General features: G+C 40.3%; 1 protein-coding gene across 3 annotated transcripts in view; it reads left to right on the top strand.

Moving 5' to 3' along the window:
- Positions 1-11,457, top strand: part of rap1gds1 (RAP1, GTP-GDP dissociation stimulator 1) — an 88,796-nt gene extending 77,339 nt beyond the window's left edge. For all 3 annotated transcript variants that reach the window (XM_078569670.1, XM_078569620.1, XM_078569715.1), the window contains 4 exons: positions 899-1,038; positions 5,441-5,567; positions 8,461-8,589; positions 10,768-11,457. In XM_078569670.1, coding sequence (XP_078425796.1) covers positions 899-1,038; positions 5,441-5,567; positions 8,461-8,589; positions 10,768-10,895 — 524 coding nt within the window. In that variant the 3' untranslated portion in view covers positions 10,896-11,457. The remainder of the gene's footprint in view (positions 1-898; positions 1,039-5,440; positions 5,568-8,460; positions 8,590-10,767) is intronic.
- Positions 11,458-19,602: the final 8,145 nt, after the last annotated feature.

Raw genomic sequence — 19,602 nt, 5'->3', positions numbered from 1 at the left:
TCTGTTGTCTGTATACTACTTCAGTTTTCAAACTCTATCTTGCTGCTGAAAGCTGGTGCTTATTAACCCCTTTGAGACGCAGCTGAACTATGGGCCCCATATATGCTCCATCGCAAAGGCCCTTTACTTCCACACTCAACATTGTCTATCGCTACCCCCATCTTGGCCCGTCGGCTGCTGAAAACCACCTCAAACTCAACCATTACCCCTGGCCAACTTCCAATCCTCAATTGTCTGACATTTAGCTCATCCAAAACTCTATTGCCTGTTCCTACCCCACACCAAGTCCATCACCCAATCCCTCTGTCATAAAAAAAGAGGACCAGCAGCAGGTCTCCTAATTTCTCTTTCAGCTCAATATTAATTCTTGTCTGATCACACCTCTCATGAAGTGCCTTGGGATGTTTTTCTACATGCACTTTATAAAAGCAGTTTTTTTTGTTGCAGTGGTCACTTATGTCAGAAGAAGATTTGAGTTATCCCAAAATCCCACCCCCATTTGCTATTTTGACTCTCCTGAGCTGATGCCAGTGTTAAATCACGGGTATGTTTGTTCATTATTACAGCCATCCAGATATCTAATGCAATCCTCCTCTAGTTGATGTTAATTGCTTCCAACCACGCTCTTCACACAAAAATAATGGGGAAAAATAAAATTGTATTATGTAAAAAAAATACCTATTGTGTGCATGTGGTGTCATTTAAAAAGAGAAATGGGGTGCACACTTTGATTTAAATCATGCAGCAGTACAAATAGAGCAGTTTCAATAAATCTGCCCAGAAAAGCTCAGTGCTGAATTTGATACGTTCAGCTTAGAAACTGATGATTTGTGGAGGAACTGTATTCTGAAGTGTTCTTCCATATGTTTTAATTCTCTTTGTTTATTTTCCAATGTAGCTGAAGCAGCTGATAAGCTGGGGAAGAACATTAAACTGGTGGAGCGTTTGGTAGAATGGTGTGATGCGAAGGATCATGCAGGTGTCATGGGTGAATCAAACAGGCTGCTATCTGCACTTATCAGACACAGTAAATCAAAGGTCTGTTTTCAGGATTGCTACTTCCTAAAATCTAGCATCCTTGTGTGGTAAACTGTAAACTTGGGAATCTGCACGTCTGAGGTGTTAGAATGCTTCTATATACAGTACTGAATGAACGGGTCAAAGTGTGAGAGAACTAGGACCAGAGGGCATAATCTGAGTAAGGGAGCATCCATTTAAAACAGATGAAGAGGAATTTCTTCTCTGAGGGTAGTCAGTGGAATTCTTTATCGCAAACGGCTGTAGAGGCTGGGTCGTTAAGTGTATTCAAGGCTGAGATACAGATTTTTAATCAGTAAGGATTATGGAGGGAAAGGCAGGAAAGTGGAATTGAGGATTTTCAGATCAGCCATGATTTCATTGAATGGCAGAGCAGACTTGATGGACCGAATGGCCTACTTCTCCTACATCTTATGGTCTAACAAGTATAACAAAAAGGTGCAGAATGGCTAAATTTATACAGTTATTCCGTGGAAAAACAAGCTCCACCAAAATTAATTAATTGCAAAGTGACTAAAGTAGAAAGTAGGAGCTGAACTTTGCATCAACACCTAGGGTGGGGGGGTGTTGTGGTAGCATAGTAATATATAATTGCATGGAAATACCTCCATTAAGGAATTTGTAAAAGAGTTATGACGTGCATAAGTATTTTCAGGGGCCATTGTAATGTTTGTTCTAAAATATCGTAGCAAGTGTAATGTTCTGTGGTTGAGAATCTTTGCAATAAAAATTTCATATTTGATTCTTGGAGATAGAGCAGTGTGCTCACATTGTTGTATGCACTATCTGCTGCTTTATTTTCTTGCAGCTTTACTTAAAAGAACTAATTCTGAGAGATTTTGGCATGTTGTCCAGAATAACTTCATACTTGCTTCTCTGATGGATATCTAAATGGTAGCACCAAGAACCTGTTACTGATTTTTTTTTTAAAAAGTCAAATTTAATGGAAACTCATAGCAATTAGAAGTATCTCCTTATTGCTATCGGAATGTACTTGCTTTCTTCCCCTCATAAATATATAGTAATATATTTACATAATAGAAAACACTCTCTGCCTACTTACTAATGTACAGATCATCTCCAATGAAGTGCATAAATGCCCATAAATAAAAGCTGATGTTGAAAGGGCTGTGTATAACATTGAGTCTTATTCGATATAAAAATAAGTGACACTTCTAAAATGGAAGTAGAAGCTGTAACCTTTGGTGATAAATTGTTCTATCTAATGTAGAAACTACTGTCTATTTTAACTACAAAAAGTGGGTACAGGACTAATGTTGGAATTCCCAGTGAAAGTTGAAGTTAACCTTCATTTAAGTGCAAGGACTACACTAGTTTCAATTGGGAAATGCTGTGTTTCAAAGGGTAAAACAACAAAATAAGCAACCATAGCTCTTATTTCAATAAAATTGCATGTAAATATTTGTGAGTAACTAAATGAATCAAATTCCCTGACGCCACATATTGACCCTGGCTCATTAATGATAATTCCTAGTGCTGTATATTTTTCTGAGTATGCTCAGCCCTTGTGTGACAAAGTATTATTTTACTAACAGACCTGAAGCATCTATAGCTTATTCTGGTGCACAGCCTCTACAAAGTTCAGACCTGTTGGCCCAAAATTTATTGTCAAAATAACACTAAAAAATAAAGCTAATAGAACATGCAGTTATTTATGCGCAAAAGCGGCAGCAACTTCAGGGAAGGGGAGATGAGGTTAAACATAGGGGAGAATTTTCTCCCCGTCGGGGTGGGTTGTGCAGGGGTGGGCACGGACCCAATCAGCGCCCCTGATTGGGTCTGCACCGCCATTTTATATGGGCGGGCCAATTAAGGCCCACTCAACATGATGCGCACCCGGAAGCACTGTGCGCTCCCTGTGCGGGCGGTGTTGGGGGGGAGGGTTCCCTGAATCAGGAGTGCGCTCCTTCACACATGTGCGCGAAAGAGTGCAAATATCTCCGAGGCACAGAGGTGCCTCAGGGAGACGAGTTTTAAGTTTGAAAAATTTTAATAAAGAAGAAAAATGTAAGACACACCCCCTCATCCGATAGTCACACGAGCTGGGACATGTCAATGAACTTCAATGAAAAAATGTATTTAATTTATAAACCCTTCATGAAACCTCATCCCGCCCGTGGATGAGGTTCCATGAAAAATGCAAAGGCTGCCTGGGCTCATCGTCTGCCTGCCAACGTTAAGGTTGGACGGGCAGCTTTCTCAATAGGGTTGATAAGTTAATTAATGGCCTTAATGGGCCTTTGACAGTTTGGCAGGCACACAGCCAACTCGGCTGCGCGCCCACCGAACTGAAAATCTAACTGACGCGCGGTGACGTCAGGATGCACGCCCGACGTCACCCTGTGTCATTTTACGCCTCGGCGCCGAGCCGAAAATTCTCCCCATAGAAATAAAAAGGTTGCTGTTGGAGAAGTGGTGCTCAACAATTAACTTTGTGAAAACGGCTGTCTGGCTCCCCATTCAAATACATCAAACGGTAGATATGAACTAAATTTGCCATGAAAGTCATTATTTCAAGTACCATTTTAATGACGTGATAAGTTTTAATTACTGTCAGTTAATCCCTCTGGCACTGAAAATTAACTGTTACAAGTATTCAGGTTTTGATTGGAGATTTAAAAACGATACATTTTTAAAAAATTATTTATTTTTTATTCCCTCACCCCCCAATTCAATCCTCCTTTCCTTCTCTTCTCTTTCTGTACCTGATTTGACATTGAGTTTGTTTATGCATCCCAACTTGCACTTCCTTCTCAGTCTCTGCAATGTTAATTTCACAAAACTTCAATCTGACTGTTTAAGATGGTGCATGGTTGGTTGTCCTGTTCACTCAGCACCCAGATACCCTGTGGAGGGCACCATATGTTTCCACCTCTCCCTCCCAGCAACCTGCAGTGCAAAATATTATATATATAAAAAAATAAAATTCCAAGGACAAGTCAAACAAACAATGGGCACCTCTTGTTGCCTTGCCAAATAAAATTTTGACCCATAGAGATCTGAACAAAATGTGTGCAACTATGGGGTCCTCCATATTTCTATGTAAATATTCAGTTTTTATTATTGTTTAAGTTGTGGTTTAGCTGTTGCATAACAGATGTGTTCGGGTGCAATAGCACATTAATATATCTCTTGCACCTCGATAACAGTCGAGTTTAACTGCATAAATGTTGTGTGGCACCAGAATGTATTGAAAGGAAACGGCAGAATTTGATTTGTAAATTTGTCAGTTAAGTGACCCTAGAGTGGTAAAATTACAAAAATTATACTTGGTTGGCCACAGCCTTTTAGTGAAAATAATGATTTTGAGTCGTGTCTGTGCTTATTGGGACAAGACATGCTACTTTGTCAGCTTTGTGCTTGCATATTAAAGTGAGTTTAATATTGCTGAAAAGAGAGGCATGTTGCTGAAGCTTTTTGTCTTGCAATCATCAGGGCAAATGCAAGAATGCCAAATTTCAAATGATCTCAACAATTTATACTACAGAAGAAAATGCGTGCTGATTGGTCAGTAAGTATACTCCAACTGGCCAAGAAAGTGTGGGGAACTATAGGCTCCCCAAGTGGAATCACATCTAACACTAGACGTTTTGTTTTGGGTTTTGCAAGCGTGGGCTGGTTGAGTATGGTATGTACTCTGCCTATTATGAACAGCCAAAGAGGAGTATTTACTATTCATTTACTGTTGGATGTGATTCTGTGATTGGGCAGCACTTGCTGAACAACCCTGAGTGCAATAATAGCTACACTAACAACCAATTTAAGATGACCACTTGAGCTCCTAAAGTGGCTCATTTACATTTTCTGGAAGTGACATACATACAGGGATCTGTTCTCTGCAAGCAAAAGGAAAATGTTCAAGCCTTGTGACTTTATTGAATTACCCAAAGCTTTGGGAGCCTTTGGTTGGCAAGTTAACTCAATCAGCACTCCTTTCTTTTGTGGCATAAAATTTTGATTGAGATTTGGCATTTTTGCGTTTGTCCTGATGGGTGCTAGATGAAAAGCTTCAGCAAAATGCCTCCTTTCAGAAACTTAGTTTGGTTAGCTATGCCCTGCCTTCATGTTAGTGCACAAATGCTTTGTGGAGGTATTTGCATCCTACATTACCAGGCTATTGAAGGGACCATTTTCTCTGATTAAAGAGGTGCAGCAACATGTTAAATTTTCTGAGTGGATTAAAAGAACATTTGAATGTTAACTTATTTTAAGGTTTGTGTGCTCTTTACCACTAATTTAAATTAATGCCAGAGCCAATAAACCATAAATGTTAATCACTTATAACCTCACTAGTAATATGAAACTCTTCGATTCATATATATTCATGTTCATTGCTCTTCAAAATACTAACTGTTATCTCCTGTCTTCTCTGTTTCATAAGGATGTTGTCAAGACCATTGTTCAAAGTGGTGGTGTTAAGCATTTGGTCACTATGGCAACCAGCGAACATGTTATAATGCAGAATGAAGCTCTTGTTGCTTTGGGACTGATTGCTGCTCTGGAACTTGGTGAGTGGTGACCAAAAATTGTAGGGCTTATTTTAGGCAATTTGTTACAACTTTGTTAGTTTTGTGGGACAAGTTAAGTGTGTTGAACATCACCCCTTAGTTAATGGTGCTTATGACTAGAACCCTTTTCTCATCACTTTTGACTGATATCCATATTGTCACTAAACTGTGGGTTCCTGAATGGCAGTGAAAACCAGGTAAAATTGTTATTTAGGACTTGGACATTTAAATGGACTAGAATGGTGCACCAAGTATTCAATCCCAGTGCAAAGAATTGTGCTGTGCAGTAATGAGTATTTTAGGCTTTTGCTTTAGGTTTGCAGTTGAAATGAGCGGAAGTCTATTTATCAAACACTTTTTCTGCAGTTATGTAGCACGAATCCTAAAAAGAAATGTGAACCAATTCCCCCTCCCCATTCACCTGCACAGAATTGTATGGTGCAATGTTCATCTGTTTTGTAGCAGAGAGAACATAATACAAAAAGAATAGTGCGATTTTAAAAAGCAACCGCCAGTCATTCACATTCACTGTCTCTCCAGCATTGACAAATTTGCTATTAGGACAAGAAGCACCTCTTCATAAAGCTGGACATGGGAGACAAACCACAGTTACCCCACAGTACAAGGGAGAGAGTTTTCAGAACTCCATTGCCAAGGAAATTTTGATCCTAGAAATGCAAAAGCTCTGGTATCAGGGCAAGACCAGGAAACTGCAGGTTCCAGTGCTGATTTGGAGTTTCTGGAATTATTAATTCATCTTGCCCACTCTTTTTAGCCTTGGTGTTGCCTCGCATTATGGCCTTGGCTCATCAACTAGGTTTCTCCGCTTTTTTAAAAAAAAGAAAAAGCTTTGAATTTCCTGTCCTTCGTGTCCCAATGTGTCCTGATGCATTCTGGTTCAGAGGGAAAATATTCAATGTCTTTGCCTTGAAATCTTCATGATCTAACAAGTTTATTTGTTATTGTGGCAATTAGCCCACTGAGTATCAAAACATTCTTCTAAAATCAATATGTGCATACTATTCACTGAAAAGTTTTTTTACATTTCTATATTTCAACATCTCTTTGGTTTTCAACTCTTCATGGACAACCTTTTACAAGATCATAAAGAAAACCTATACCAGTTATTTTTAGAACACTATTAGTGTATTTATGACAAAAGATCAGCAGACCATTCTTTCAGGAAAAGGTTTAGTACATTGCAAATTATCTTCAATATCACTGTGAATAAACTGATGCTAAATTTAAGCAAATTTCCACTTGATATTCATTTCGTACCATAGTTGACAGATACAAGAACCATTTCATTTTCTTAGGCCAGAATGAAACTGAATCAAATGGTGAAAAGATCATCACCTAATTACTGTGTGATATAGACTTGGTTACCAAAAACTAATCCGTTCCTTGGTATGTCAGTCCCGTCTGTCTGGTTATAAGATTCCAAGAGCATGAAGTATTTCATGCTGACTTCTTTATTTTAAAGTAGGGCTCAACTATTGCATTGGTTTAGTGAGTGAAGACACTCTGATGTATCTTAACTCGGCTGCACACAATTCTTTCCTCCTTTTATACTGAGCTAACTGACCTTCTGTCAAATTGGCACGACCACAGTTGATTCCATAGGCCCTGGGCTAGAGGGGGTGAATACCTGCAAGGATTCTCAATAGCTACGCAGTCTCCCTTTCTGCACGTGTTATGGGAGGGCAAGTTCAAACTGGCCAGTGATTCTTTGATGCAATAACTTAACTGAGCTTACTGTTAGATGCTTTGTGAATTGTGGCCACTCGGACAAGCTGCCCACTGTCATTGAACTCTCCCTAGCCAGTGCTGGAGGCGAAAGGAGAGGATTTTTTTTTTGTTCTTGATTTGAATGGGTTTTTCCAGTGTGCTGATTCAGGGGATACAGCAGTTTGACAAGCTGGTGTTTCATTTTATAAGCAATAGAACAAAAGTTGAAATAGGGTTTTTTTTAAAACAAAAATGAAGTACTCCCAATAGGAAATGCCTGCTGATAATCACAGTATTATATCTTTAGAAATAATTAATACTCTGCCTTTGGGAAAAAAAATCGGCTTCTGTCCTGGTGTGATGTGTTGCTCAGTATTTTCTCCTGACGGTGTCAGTGAGAATAACTCAAATGTGGGAAAAGTGCTGACATAACACACAACATTAATGCACCAAAGTACCTCATTGCTTTCTGATCTATTACATTGAAGTTGTACAGATTCTGCAGTTATCAGCTGATTTCCACCCCCATTTAATGATAGATGCATTTACAAAGGAAATACCAAACCGTCACAGTGGAAACATCATCCCCCAAAGTATTCAGCAGAGCAAATGTCAAGGCCAATAACTAACATTTCACTCTGTCTGAGTACTTCTTTATAGGATTTGGGTTTGAATTTTACAGTTTGAGAAAATCAGCTGATTTTCCCAATGTCAGTTTATTATTTTTGATGTCTGTCATGCCTTTGAAGTTTCTGCAGTGTTTTTAAAAAATGCACATTACAGACTAATTTCAACACTTTATCCCCAGGCATATTCAATTAAACATTCTCAACTAAGTAGCAAGTTCATTATAGGTTAGGCTTGAGTTCACTTATTATAAATATAATCCAAGCAGATTCTCAACATGGTTTCAGTTTAGGAAAATTAATGTGATTAAAAATGAGGCTTGAAATGATTTTATATTTGAGTACATCAGAAGTTATTCATTGGTCACTGTTTACAAGGGAAATGTTTAGCATGGGATTTATTATTGTGAGTACGAAGAGAAGCAGATTCATGAACAGTGAGTCAACCTGTATCCATTAGAAATGGTGCAGTTTAGAACTCGCATTTTGTTTTGAATGCTTAGTTTTGATACGCTGTTGTTGTTTTCTCCCTTGCTTAGGTACAGCTGAACAAGATCTGGAGAATGCGAAACTTGTGGAAATTCTGCATAAATTACTTTCTGATGATACCAGTGCACCTGAAATAAAGTACAACTCAATGATAATGATTTGTACCATAATGGGATCAGGTAAGGTTAATGGACAGAAGTGGTCCCTGTTAAATTCAAAACACACTACAAATCCAAATAGTGCAATTGATATAAAGTATCAGCAACATAAAAGCAGGCCATTCAGTCCTTATGAGCCTCTTTCCACCTCACTTCATCTAACTCCATCATATCTTGTTTACCTAGCTTCCCAACAAGTTCTACGTTCTAAGTGCTCTCTGGGTAGAAGAGTTTTTGAATCCCTTCTCCAATTTATTAGTAACTATCTTATATTTATGACCCCTAACTCTGGTTTCACCCTCAAATGAAAACAATATCTCCATGTTTAACCTATCAAACCCTTTCTTAATCTTGAAGGGCCCTATTCAGCCATTTCACAATCTTCCCTTTGCTGGAGAAGAGAGTCCCAGCCTGTTCAATCTTCCTGAAGCTGAATAAACAATGTAGTGCAGCAAAAAGTAATAGTTTTTCAGCAATACATTAAAAGATCTTTCAAAGCTAGTGAGAACACGCCAAAAGGATCTTTGGGAGTCTTGGTGGCCGTGCAATAGATTTTGCCCACACAACCATTAAAACCCATACCTCTATCTGGCTGACAGGTCAGTGGTTGGCTGATGGACTGCTTGCTGCTGTCTAATTAAACTCTATCTTTAGCAATCCTTTAGTGTCTGTGTAGATTCTTGTACTTGATATGAATGCCTGATGAAGCTTAGCAGACTAGGCTGACTTCCCTGCGTACCACTAGTAATTTACTTGCCAGTCTGAACTTGGAACATATGATCAGATGTTATCACTTCATTGACAAGTATTTGTGATCACTTTGTTTATTCCTGCATACAGAGATTTGTTAAGACCTGGAATTCTATCAGTATCATTAATATAATCAAACAGTTGGAAATTACTTCAACAAAATGGGGATCAAGAAAGAAGCGAATGTCAGCAATATTGATGAAAATTGCCTTGGAGGAGTTACTGTGACAGAGCTGAATTACAATGTTCAGTTATAATTAGAGTTGCCTGAAAGGTTTTGAAAGTCCTTTATTAAATTTCTACAATTAGATTAAGCAACTCCTTCTAACCCAGTTTCCCCTGTTGTAATATTAACATACTGCTTAATGACTGATTCTTGACTGCAGCCTCCTTTTGGGGGCATGGGTTGGAGAAGAGAGAATTATATAAAATTGGGATTCGTATCTTTTTTTTCTGAACCATTTCAATACGGGTGATATTAATCTCTTTGCAAGGATTATTGAGTGCAAGGTTGTGAAGGAAACTTCATGGTTGATGCTGACTCATCCTGGACATTTTGACTGTATTTGAACTAATAATTATTACTGATATTGCTAATTGGCCTCAGCTGTTTAAACAAGTACCCATCCCAACAGCGGTATCTTTTTTATTAACCAATCCTTAGACAAAATTCTGCTCCTTTAAAATGTACTTTTATTAAATTAGGTAAAATTAAGTTATCTGGATGGAAATAAAATAAGGCATGAATATATTCTTGCAGTAATAAGAAAGAGTTCTCAACTTCTACATGTGTACACTTCATACGTGCCTTTATGCATTATACATCTCTGTAATGTTCAGGGCTCTGTCTGACCATATTTGCAGCGTTGGTTGATTGGAAAATTCTCTGCAATCAGTATATCCTTCAGAACAGTTTCCTTTTTCACGATTGACTATCAGGATTTCTCATTTACTTTCCCTAATTTTAATTTTGTCCTTCCCCTAACACTTCTATGATGCACCTGGTGAAAACAAAAGTTCATCAAATATTTCCTGTGTGCTTCTCTCCAAAGTTTACAGTTAAGTGCCAGGAAAATTGTTCTGCTTTATTCAATGATCTGTGGAATATAGTCGTCACTATTTGTGGTTAACTGGTTGGAGCTTCTCTCTCCCCTTTGTTCTCACTGCAGACCATTTTTGCTGCTTTATAATTCAGTGTGCAATGATTGTGTGGAGGGTTATTTTGGTATCATTCATGTCCTATGACTGCCAAATTTAATTATAGTGATAAATAGTGCAAACCTGATCATGTCAAGTTGGTGATCAATAAGTCTCTTGTTTTATTCAACTTTGATTTGTAGATTTTGTGAATGTACCATTATGACCATAAGTTTGCATCAACCAGAGTTTTTTGTAACATTCTGCATGTAGTCATGTATTGTAAGTGTGTTTTGGTTTCGTGTCTTTCAGACCTTCTGAGGAAGGAAGCACAAAATATGCCATTCAAAGAGGTCATGTCAAAGCTTCGTCGCCACGAGAATAAACTTGTAGCCCAGCAGGCATTAGTGACGGAGCAAAGATTGATTATTGAAAGCTGAGATTTGTTCCTGTTTTCCTGTTCTTCAGTGTCTTGTCACTGGGTCACCTTTGTCTGCTGTGAAATGCTCCAGCAGCACCCTTGCTTCTCACTTGTCGTGCATGCATTAGATTGGTCCAGTCTTGACAAACAAACTGGGACCAAGGTACTTTCAGCTGTAAGCTGTGGTTTTAAAAAAAAAACTTAGCCATTTGTCATGCCATGTCCATTTAATGTCCCTTATTGCCTGAAGCAATGTGGTAGAACTTGCATGTTGTAGTAAAATAACAATGTGACAATGTTTATAGAAAAAAATGCACACCACCCATACAGCTATCCCATTCCGTACAGCACTGTAAAACTTATCAACTGGGGATAATGCAGGATGCAGAAATTAAACCCGAGTTTTCCTTTATATTCAGATGTTGAAGCTTGCTTCGTTCTTAACGCTTCCAAAAGCCTCAAAAAAAAGTGGAAAAATAAACTAGCGTGCATCATCAGTCCTTCCAAGTGTCCAGATGTTGGTTGTTAATGATGTAAAATCATGGTACCTAGAATTAATAAATTAAATCTCGAGTTCCCAACTGTGTATGAGTTGTATTTTAAGAGCAGGATTAATTGAATGAATGAATTCCAGTTACTTCTGGTGAACTATTTGCCTGACCATCTTTATAATTAGTTTTGTTCACATTTCCCTTTCACAAACAGGGTCTTTCAAAATCATTTGTGTGATTGCAGTAACTTCATGGCTTTTGTCTGAAATGTGGCTCGTGCATCATGCCCCTTTACAAAAGCCTTATCTGGTTATAATTTCTGCCACTTTCCTAACCAAACACCACAATGGTGATGTGGCCTAGATCATCAAATTGCACCTTGTTCTCTCTCCCTTTTCCCCATCCCAACTTTTGCTAGCATCTTCTTCAAATATTGCATCTGTTGCACTCCTGTAATTTCTCCACAACCTCTTAAGGGTCAATGGAATTAGGTTGATTTCTCATCCAACCTTCTGTTGATATTCTGGTCAGAGTTGGAAAACTATGGTTAAATTTCACTCAAATAGAATGTTGGATACTGCAATTCTAGATGATACTTGACCTCTGAAAGTGTATAGCCCCTATTTTTGTTGGTATTACACCTTGAGCCAGGTCTTCTGGCCAGTCACAGCTGACCCCATGATAAATAGCAGTCAGCCTATTCAAATAGCCTTTGGCAATTCAGTAACACATCTCACAGCAATGAATATGGCCTGAAAATAGAAATGCAGCCTTTAAAAGCCAACAAGTTACTGCAATATTCTGTCAAAGTATCTAGGGCAAGACAGTGCATGGTGACAGAAAAGAGTATAGAATTTCAATTAGACCAACCTTCAAATACTCAATACAGCATAGGAGAGAGACTCCTGGGTGCCTATGGAAAGAAACTGGAACAATGTCTCATGTCATGTGGAGGGTGGTGGCACTGGTGTCGAGTGCCACTCTGCTGACCATGGCCAGAAAAAGTCCAGTCACCTAATAATGCAAGATGACATCTCAAGCAAGAAATGTAATATTTGCTAAGAACCAATGTACTCTTCCTCTTAAAATTAGTAACTGCAGAAGTAAAATTAGTAACTACAGAAGTGCACACTGCATTAAGTGGGGTGAGGAGGCAATGTTATGTGCTGCTATTGCCCCTAAAATCAATTACTTGGAGGAGCAAAATCTTGCCCATGTTCCTTTGCCACAACTCCCTCAGTCTCTCACTGGTGCAATAGCTTTGATTCCTGCATACCAGCTCAGATATATCTCAGCCACAAGGAATTACCATCAATGCAGTCTTGGTTACCAGGTGATCCACTCTTGCTCCTGTTCAGCGAGAATGTGTTATCTTTCTATTAGGGCCAGATGGCTAAACTGCTGTGGCTTTGGAGCCAGGAACCATATCTTGTCTGTACTCACCTGAAAGAAAAGATGTTTCGGGAGCATCAGCAACAACATGCATTTATGTAGCACCTTTTAATGTAGTAAAACCTCTCAGATGCTTCATAGGAGCGTTAGCAAATTTTACACCAAGGCAATAGATAACCAAAAGCTTGGTTGAAGTAGTTTTTAAGGAATGGATGTTTTCCTACATTTATAAGCAATTCAATAGACATAGGAATTAAGCATATAATGCTAACCATTACTGCCAACAATTACACATACAGGAAAGGTCATCGATGTGAAACGATGTGTTTCTCACAATCATTTTGCCTTTCACAGGGGAGGATGTCTGCCTCAGAGAGCTGCCAGCCAATCTGGCTGGCAACTCAGTAGCCCCTGTAGCACAGTGGCTGGTACTGGGACTACTAGCAGTTCCCAGGACCAAGTAAGTGGACATGATCTCAAGGAGGGGGAGGTGAGGCCCTAGGGGCTGGGGAGATGGGTGGGCTGGGGTGGTGTTTGCAGGGAGTAACTACAGGGTCCAGATCTTGTGAGGGGGCTGCTCAACATGGAAAAGGAGGCACAGCTCCCCTTTGAGCAGCCTTTCTGGGCTTCCTGGCTCCATTTAAGGGCCTCAACTGGAGCAAGGATGGGCAAGCCGGCTTAAGCCTCCCCTATCCCACTGTAAAATTGCAGACATGCAAGAGGGTGGTGGGAAGACCCTTTCCCCCACACCCCCCAACTGCAAACCTGCCAATGGGAAAGTGTAAAATGCAGCCCAAGTAAACATATATATGGAAGCAATATAGTACATGGCAGCATACAAACAAGTTCAATAAAACAATTTTAATAGTTTACATGTTAAAGAAGTGTCTTAAAATTATTGTAGGCATTTATTGTAAAGCCAAGGATTTTGATAAGAGTGATCAGTGTTTTGGTCATTTCCACTTGGACATATCTTCAAAAACATTCTGCTGCACCTTCATTAGAATTTGCTACCAAGCAAATTTAAACAACTCTTAAATGTAATTGTAACGAGCAAAGTAAAATTGCCTATCGTGAATTGCTGTACACTCAACCATTAAGCAGTATTTTAAGTAAGATTTTATCAGAGTTAAAAACTTGGGTATTTGGCAAGAAGAGAAATATTCAAACTGCACTGACCAGTGCTTAAAGTCAAATGTGAGCTGCACAAAAATATAACACACAGCCACACGGTTTGCGTTTGAGGGGCCATTCAAGCTAGAACGTCTGTCAGGCTTAATATTAAAGACATACAAACACAAATCTTCAAAATGTGAACATTGACAGCAATTCTCCAGCAACACTGTTAACTGAGGGGTGAGGGAAATACTTAATTACAGTTTTGTCCAACTGAGAAATTTGGCCAATAACCTAGCAATTGGTAGTTTAGCTAATTGGTTTAAAAATGAATTTTTATCCCTCTTTTATAGAATTTGTCATAACTTTCAAAATGACAACATAAAGCTATGAAAAGCATTACAGCTTTACATAGTATTGTTATTTTTTAATTGCAAGTAATCAAAAGCCACTGGCATGATGTATGATAATATTCTGCTGAATATCTTTTCAATAATATCTATGCTACATTGACTGATAGAAACAATACTGTGGGAAAAGGGAGGAGGCAGACAGGGTGGAGAGTAGGAGTGGTTGTTGAATGGAGTTGGAGGAGGTACAGCTCAGTTAATCAGCCCCTCATTCTTAATAAACGTGCTGTTACCAGATTGCAGTCAACCTCATAGGTCTAACATGGCCAAAAATCATCTCCTTCACTTGGTCCTGTTTTCTCAAATCTCAAATGGCTAACGTTCCAGGGAAGTACAAAGGAATCAAAAACACTCGAGCTCCCATCGGAGCGCAGTAGCATTGACATTAGTGACTGGGATTTTCTTACTACCAATTACTCAAACTGGAACCATTAAGCTGCATCACGCTTCAAACCCCAACGCCTTATTAATGGGGCCAGAGTGGCTTCAGAGAAGGAAAGAAAAGGAAGCAAATCCTGCACTCTGGATCCCAGGGTCTCGTGGGATGTCCTGTCCCATGTACCCAAAAATGTAAGGGTCAAAAATCAGCCTGCTTAGCCACTTGAAGACCCAAAGCAGAAACTCGTGATCCCAAGTAGACGTTATCCACGAATCGAGGGACAGCTGACAACGATCGGCCCTGCCACAAAGCAGTGATCCTGGGCACTAGAGGGCAGCCAAGGCAAGGCTAGTTGAGGATGGGACTCAAACCCAAACATTCAGATAAGCACTCCATTGTATTATTGACAAAGCTGCTAGGCGTCCTCTCTTCACAGTGATTTGGTAAACTTATTCACTGCTATAAGTCAATGTTTTTAGTATTCTAGGCAAAATAGAAAAAGGATTTAAATGCAGATGTAATATGGGATTTTACACATTGCATTTTCTGAGGAATACCTAGCAAAATTTCCTGCCACTGGTGGTCACGCACCCCATCACTCAGGACCTTTTCATAGCCCTGACCTCTCAGAGAAGCACTCAGCAGGTCAGGCAGCATCTACAGAGGGAGAAACGGAGATAATATTTCAGGTTGATGAGCTTTCATCAGAACAGAGTACTTTCAGCATTTTTTGTTTTTATTTCAGATTTCCAGCATCCGTAGTATTTTACCTCAAATATCGCTAGTGAGTCGAGACTCAGGTCGAGAAATTAGGAAGAGAAGGTGTCAGGCAGAGTGAACAAGCCTCTTGTACATTTATTGTCCATAATTACTGATGGATCAATCAGAGATGTGTATTGATCCTAGGCTTTTTCGTGTCCTTCATACATTCGACTAAAATCAACTAAAATAAAATGGCAGAATTTCACACCCCGCGGGCAGGCGCGTGTCCAACCCGATTGGGCGTAAAATCGCGGGAGATGACGTTGGGCAAGTGTCGCAATGTCATCGTGCAATATTTCGCTCGGCGGGCACACGTAAAAGTCGGAAACACGCCTGCCGACAATTAAGCGGGCAATTAAGCCCATTAACAGCACAATTGTGTCCGATTTTTCGTGGCCCGTCCAACCTTACAGCCGGCAGACAGGCGAATTAACCAGGCAGCCTTTACATTTTTTCATCAAACCTCATCCAAGGGCAGGATCAAATCTCCGTTATGAAATAATATAGCATTTTTATGAGGTATATTTTCAGGTGCCTGATTAAACCATAAGACATAGGAGCAGAAATTAGGCCACTCGGCCCATTGAGTCTGCTCCACCATTCAATCATGGCTGATAAATTTCTCAACCCCATTCTCCTGCCTTCTCCCCGTAACCTTTGATCCCCTTACCAATCAAGAACCTATCTATCTCGGTCTTAAATACACTCAATGACCTGGCCTCCACAGCCTTCTGTGGCAATGAATTCCATAGATTCACCACACTCTGGCTAAAGAAGTTTCTCCTCATCTCTGTTCTAAAAGGTCTTCCCTTTACTCTGAGGCTGTGCCCTTGGGTCCTAGTCTCTCCTACTAATGGAAACATCTTCCCCATGTCCACTCTATCCAGGCCTTTCAGTATTCTGTAAGTTTCAATCAGATCCCCCCTCCTCCTTCTAAACTCCATCGAGTATAGACCCAGAGACCTCAAATGTTCCTCATATGTTAAGCCTTTCATTCCTGGGATCGTTCTCGTGAATCTCCTCTGGACCCTCTCCAGGGCCAGAACATCCTTCCTGAGATACGGGGCCCAAAATTGCTCACAATATTCTAAATGTGGTCTGACCAGAGCCTTATAAAGCCTCACCAGCACATCCCTGCTTTTATATTCTAGTCCTCTCGAAATAAATGCCAACATTGCATTTGCCTTCCTAACTACCGACTCAACCTGCAAGTTGACCTTAAGAGAATCCTGGACTAGGACTCCCAAGTCCCTTTGCACTCCAGATTTCTGAATTCTCTCCCCATTTAGAAAATAGTCCATGCCTCTATTCTTCCTCCCAAAGTGCATGACCTCACACTTCCCCATGTTGTATTCCATCTACCACTTCTTTGCCCATTCTCCTAACCTGTCCAAATCCTTCTGCAGCCTCCCCGCCTCCTCAATACTACCTGTCCCTCCACCTATCTTTGTATCATCTGCAAACTTAGCCAGGATGCCCTCAGTTCCTTCATCCATATCATTAATGTATAAAGTGAAAAGTTGTGGTCCCAACACTGACACCTGCGGAACTCCACCGGCTGCCATCCTGAGAAGGACCCCCTTATCCCCACTCTCTGCCTCCTGCCAGACAGCCAATCTTCTATCCATGCTAGTACCTTGCCTCTAACACCATGGGCTCTTATCTTACTGAGCAGCCTCCTGTGCGGCACCTTGTCAAAGGCCTTCTGGAAGTCCAAGTAGATAACATCCATTGGCTCTCCTTTGTCTAACCTGCTCGTTACCTCCTCAAAGAATTCTAACAGATTTGTTAGGCATGATCTCCCCTTGATGAAACCATGCTGACTTTGCCCTATTTTACCATGCACTTCCAAATATTCTGAAATCTCATCCTTAATAATGGACTCTAAAATCTTACCAACGACCGAGGTCAGGCTAATCGGCCTGTAATTTCCCGCCTTTTGCCTCACTCCCTTCTTAAACAGGGGGGTTACATTAGCGATTTTCCAGTCCTCTGGGACCCTCCCTGACTCCAGTGATTCCTGAAAGATCACCACTAACGCCTCCACTATCTCTTCAGCTACCTCCTTCAGAACTCTGGGGTGTAATCCATCTGGTCCCGGTGATTTATCCACCTTCAGACCTTTCAGTTTTCCTAGCACCTTCTCCTTGGTAATGGCCACCATACTCACCTCTGCCCCCCGACTCTCTTGAACTTTGGGTATGTTACTCGTGTCTTCCACCGTGAAGACTGACCTATTCAGTTCCTCTGCCATTTCTTTGTTCTCCACTACTACTTCTCCAGCGTCATTTTCCAGTGGCCCAATGTCCACGTTTGCCTCTCTCTTACCCTTTATATATCTAAAAAAAACTCTTGCAATCTTCTTTTATATTACTGGCTAGTTTACCCTCATATTTAATCTTCTCCCTCCTTATTTCTTTTTTAGTTGTCCTCTGTTGGTCTTTGTAGGCTTCCCAATCCCCTGGTTTCCCACTGCTCTTCGCCACATTGTATGCTTTCTCTTTAGCTTTTATGCTGTCCCTGACTTCCCTTGTCAGCCATGGTTGCCTCGTCCTCCCTTTAGTATCCTTCTTCTTCCTAGGGATGAATTTTTGCTGTGTCTCCCAAATTACTCCCAGAAACTCCTGCCATTGCTGTTCCACTGTCTTTCCTGCTAGGCTCATCTCCCAGTCAATTCTGGCCAGCTCCTCCCTTATGCCTCTGTAGTTGCCTTTATTCAACTGTAATACCATTACATCTGATTCCAGCTTTTTCCTCTCACATTGCAGGGTAATTGTGATGCATGGACATTTTTTGCAGCTTTTTAAACCTTTATTTCATCATTCGAAGGTCTGCAGCTCCTTCAGGTGGCTGTCTCCCTTCAGGGAGCGCTCACCTGTGCCCGCAGTGACGTCATCACCCGCCCCCATTCCGGCAGCACTGAGCTCTTCAGCGCGTGTTTCACACTGGCTGGTCGTTAATTGGCCAGTCAGCGTGAAATCGCGTTTAGGGGCCAATCACAGTCGGCATCTGTTTCCCAGCTGCTCCCAGGCCCGCCAATCACGCACGCACGCCCCAAAGGTTAAATTCAGGCCGTGAAATTCCCACCCACCCCCATTAACCTGAGAATTTCTACAGAAAAATTAATTCCTGTTTAAAAGATTCAGAAGTAAGTAGACATTTATTTGCCGATGAATAATTAAGCAGGACATTTTTGTAGGAGATAATTAGATGTTGACTTCAGTACAATGTGACAATTGCAAAGTCAGTCGGGTGATACTTTCTATGGTATTTTGCGTGCTGGGAAAGGTCAGAACAAAATCCTATAGTTCGTTCATTATAGCCCGTTCTTTAGAAGTTTGCAATCAGGGACAGAAAGGACATTAAGCACCAGACAAGAACTACTAAAATTAAATTTTACTTTCCTGGGAACGCATTTCAGCAGAAAGTCAAAAACACGGGGATCATGTGCATCAGGAGGGATTTAGTCAAGGGGTGTGAAGGGACCAGATGGTTTTCAGGTTCACTGTAGTAAACTATTATTCACTTCAGTGAAACCTTCAAAAACAAGCTCATTCCAGAACAGGTTTAAATTCCAGCAGGATTTGTTAATGAAACGTGCAGAATATTGCTCCTTTGACAACACATGTCCCTTTCAGCACAAAAACAGGCCATTCAGCCCAACAGGTCTGTGCTGGTAATTACGCTCCCCCTCTTTCCACCCAACTTCATCTAAGCTCATAAACATATCCTTCTATTCCTTTTTCCCTCATTTGTTTATCTAGCTTCCTCTTAAATGTTATTCACCTCAATCACTCATGGTAGCAAGTTCCACATCCCCACCACTTTATTTGAGAAAAGATTTCTCCTGAATTCCCTGCAAGATTTATTAGTAGCTATCTTATATATATGACCCTTTGTCCTGGTCTTACCTGCAAGTGGAGACATCTTCTTTACATCTACTGTATCAAACCCTTTTATAATCTTAAAGTTTAAGTCACCTCTCATCTTCTTTTCCTATAGAGACCCAGCATTTTCAATCTTTCCTGATAGGCCTGACTTCTCATTTCTGGTAACATTCTATAAATATCATGTTATAAATTATCAGTTTGAAGCTGTGAAGTCAAAGTAGATTTTTTATAATAGACTCATGGTAGAAATCTAAATTTGGAATGAAATTGTTGCATTTCTGAAATA

Source organism: Cetorhinus maximus, chromosome 1, assembly GCF_964194155.1.
Source record: "Cetorhinus maximus chromosome 1, sCetMax3.hap1.1, whole genome shotgun sequence".
NCBI classification, from domain to species: domain Eukaryota; kingdom Metazoa; phylum Chordata; class Chondrichthyes; order Lamniformes; family Cetorhinidae; genus Cetorhinus; species Cetorhinus maximus.
The sequence above is the reverse complement of the archived record's forward strand: the minus strand, read 5'-3'. Positions and strand labels throughout refer to the sequence as shown.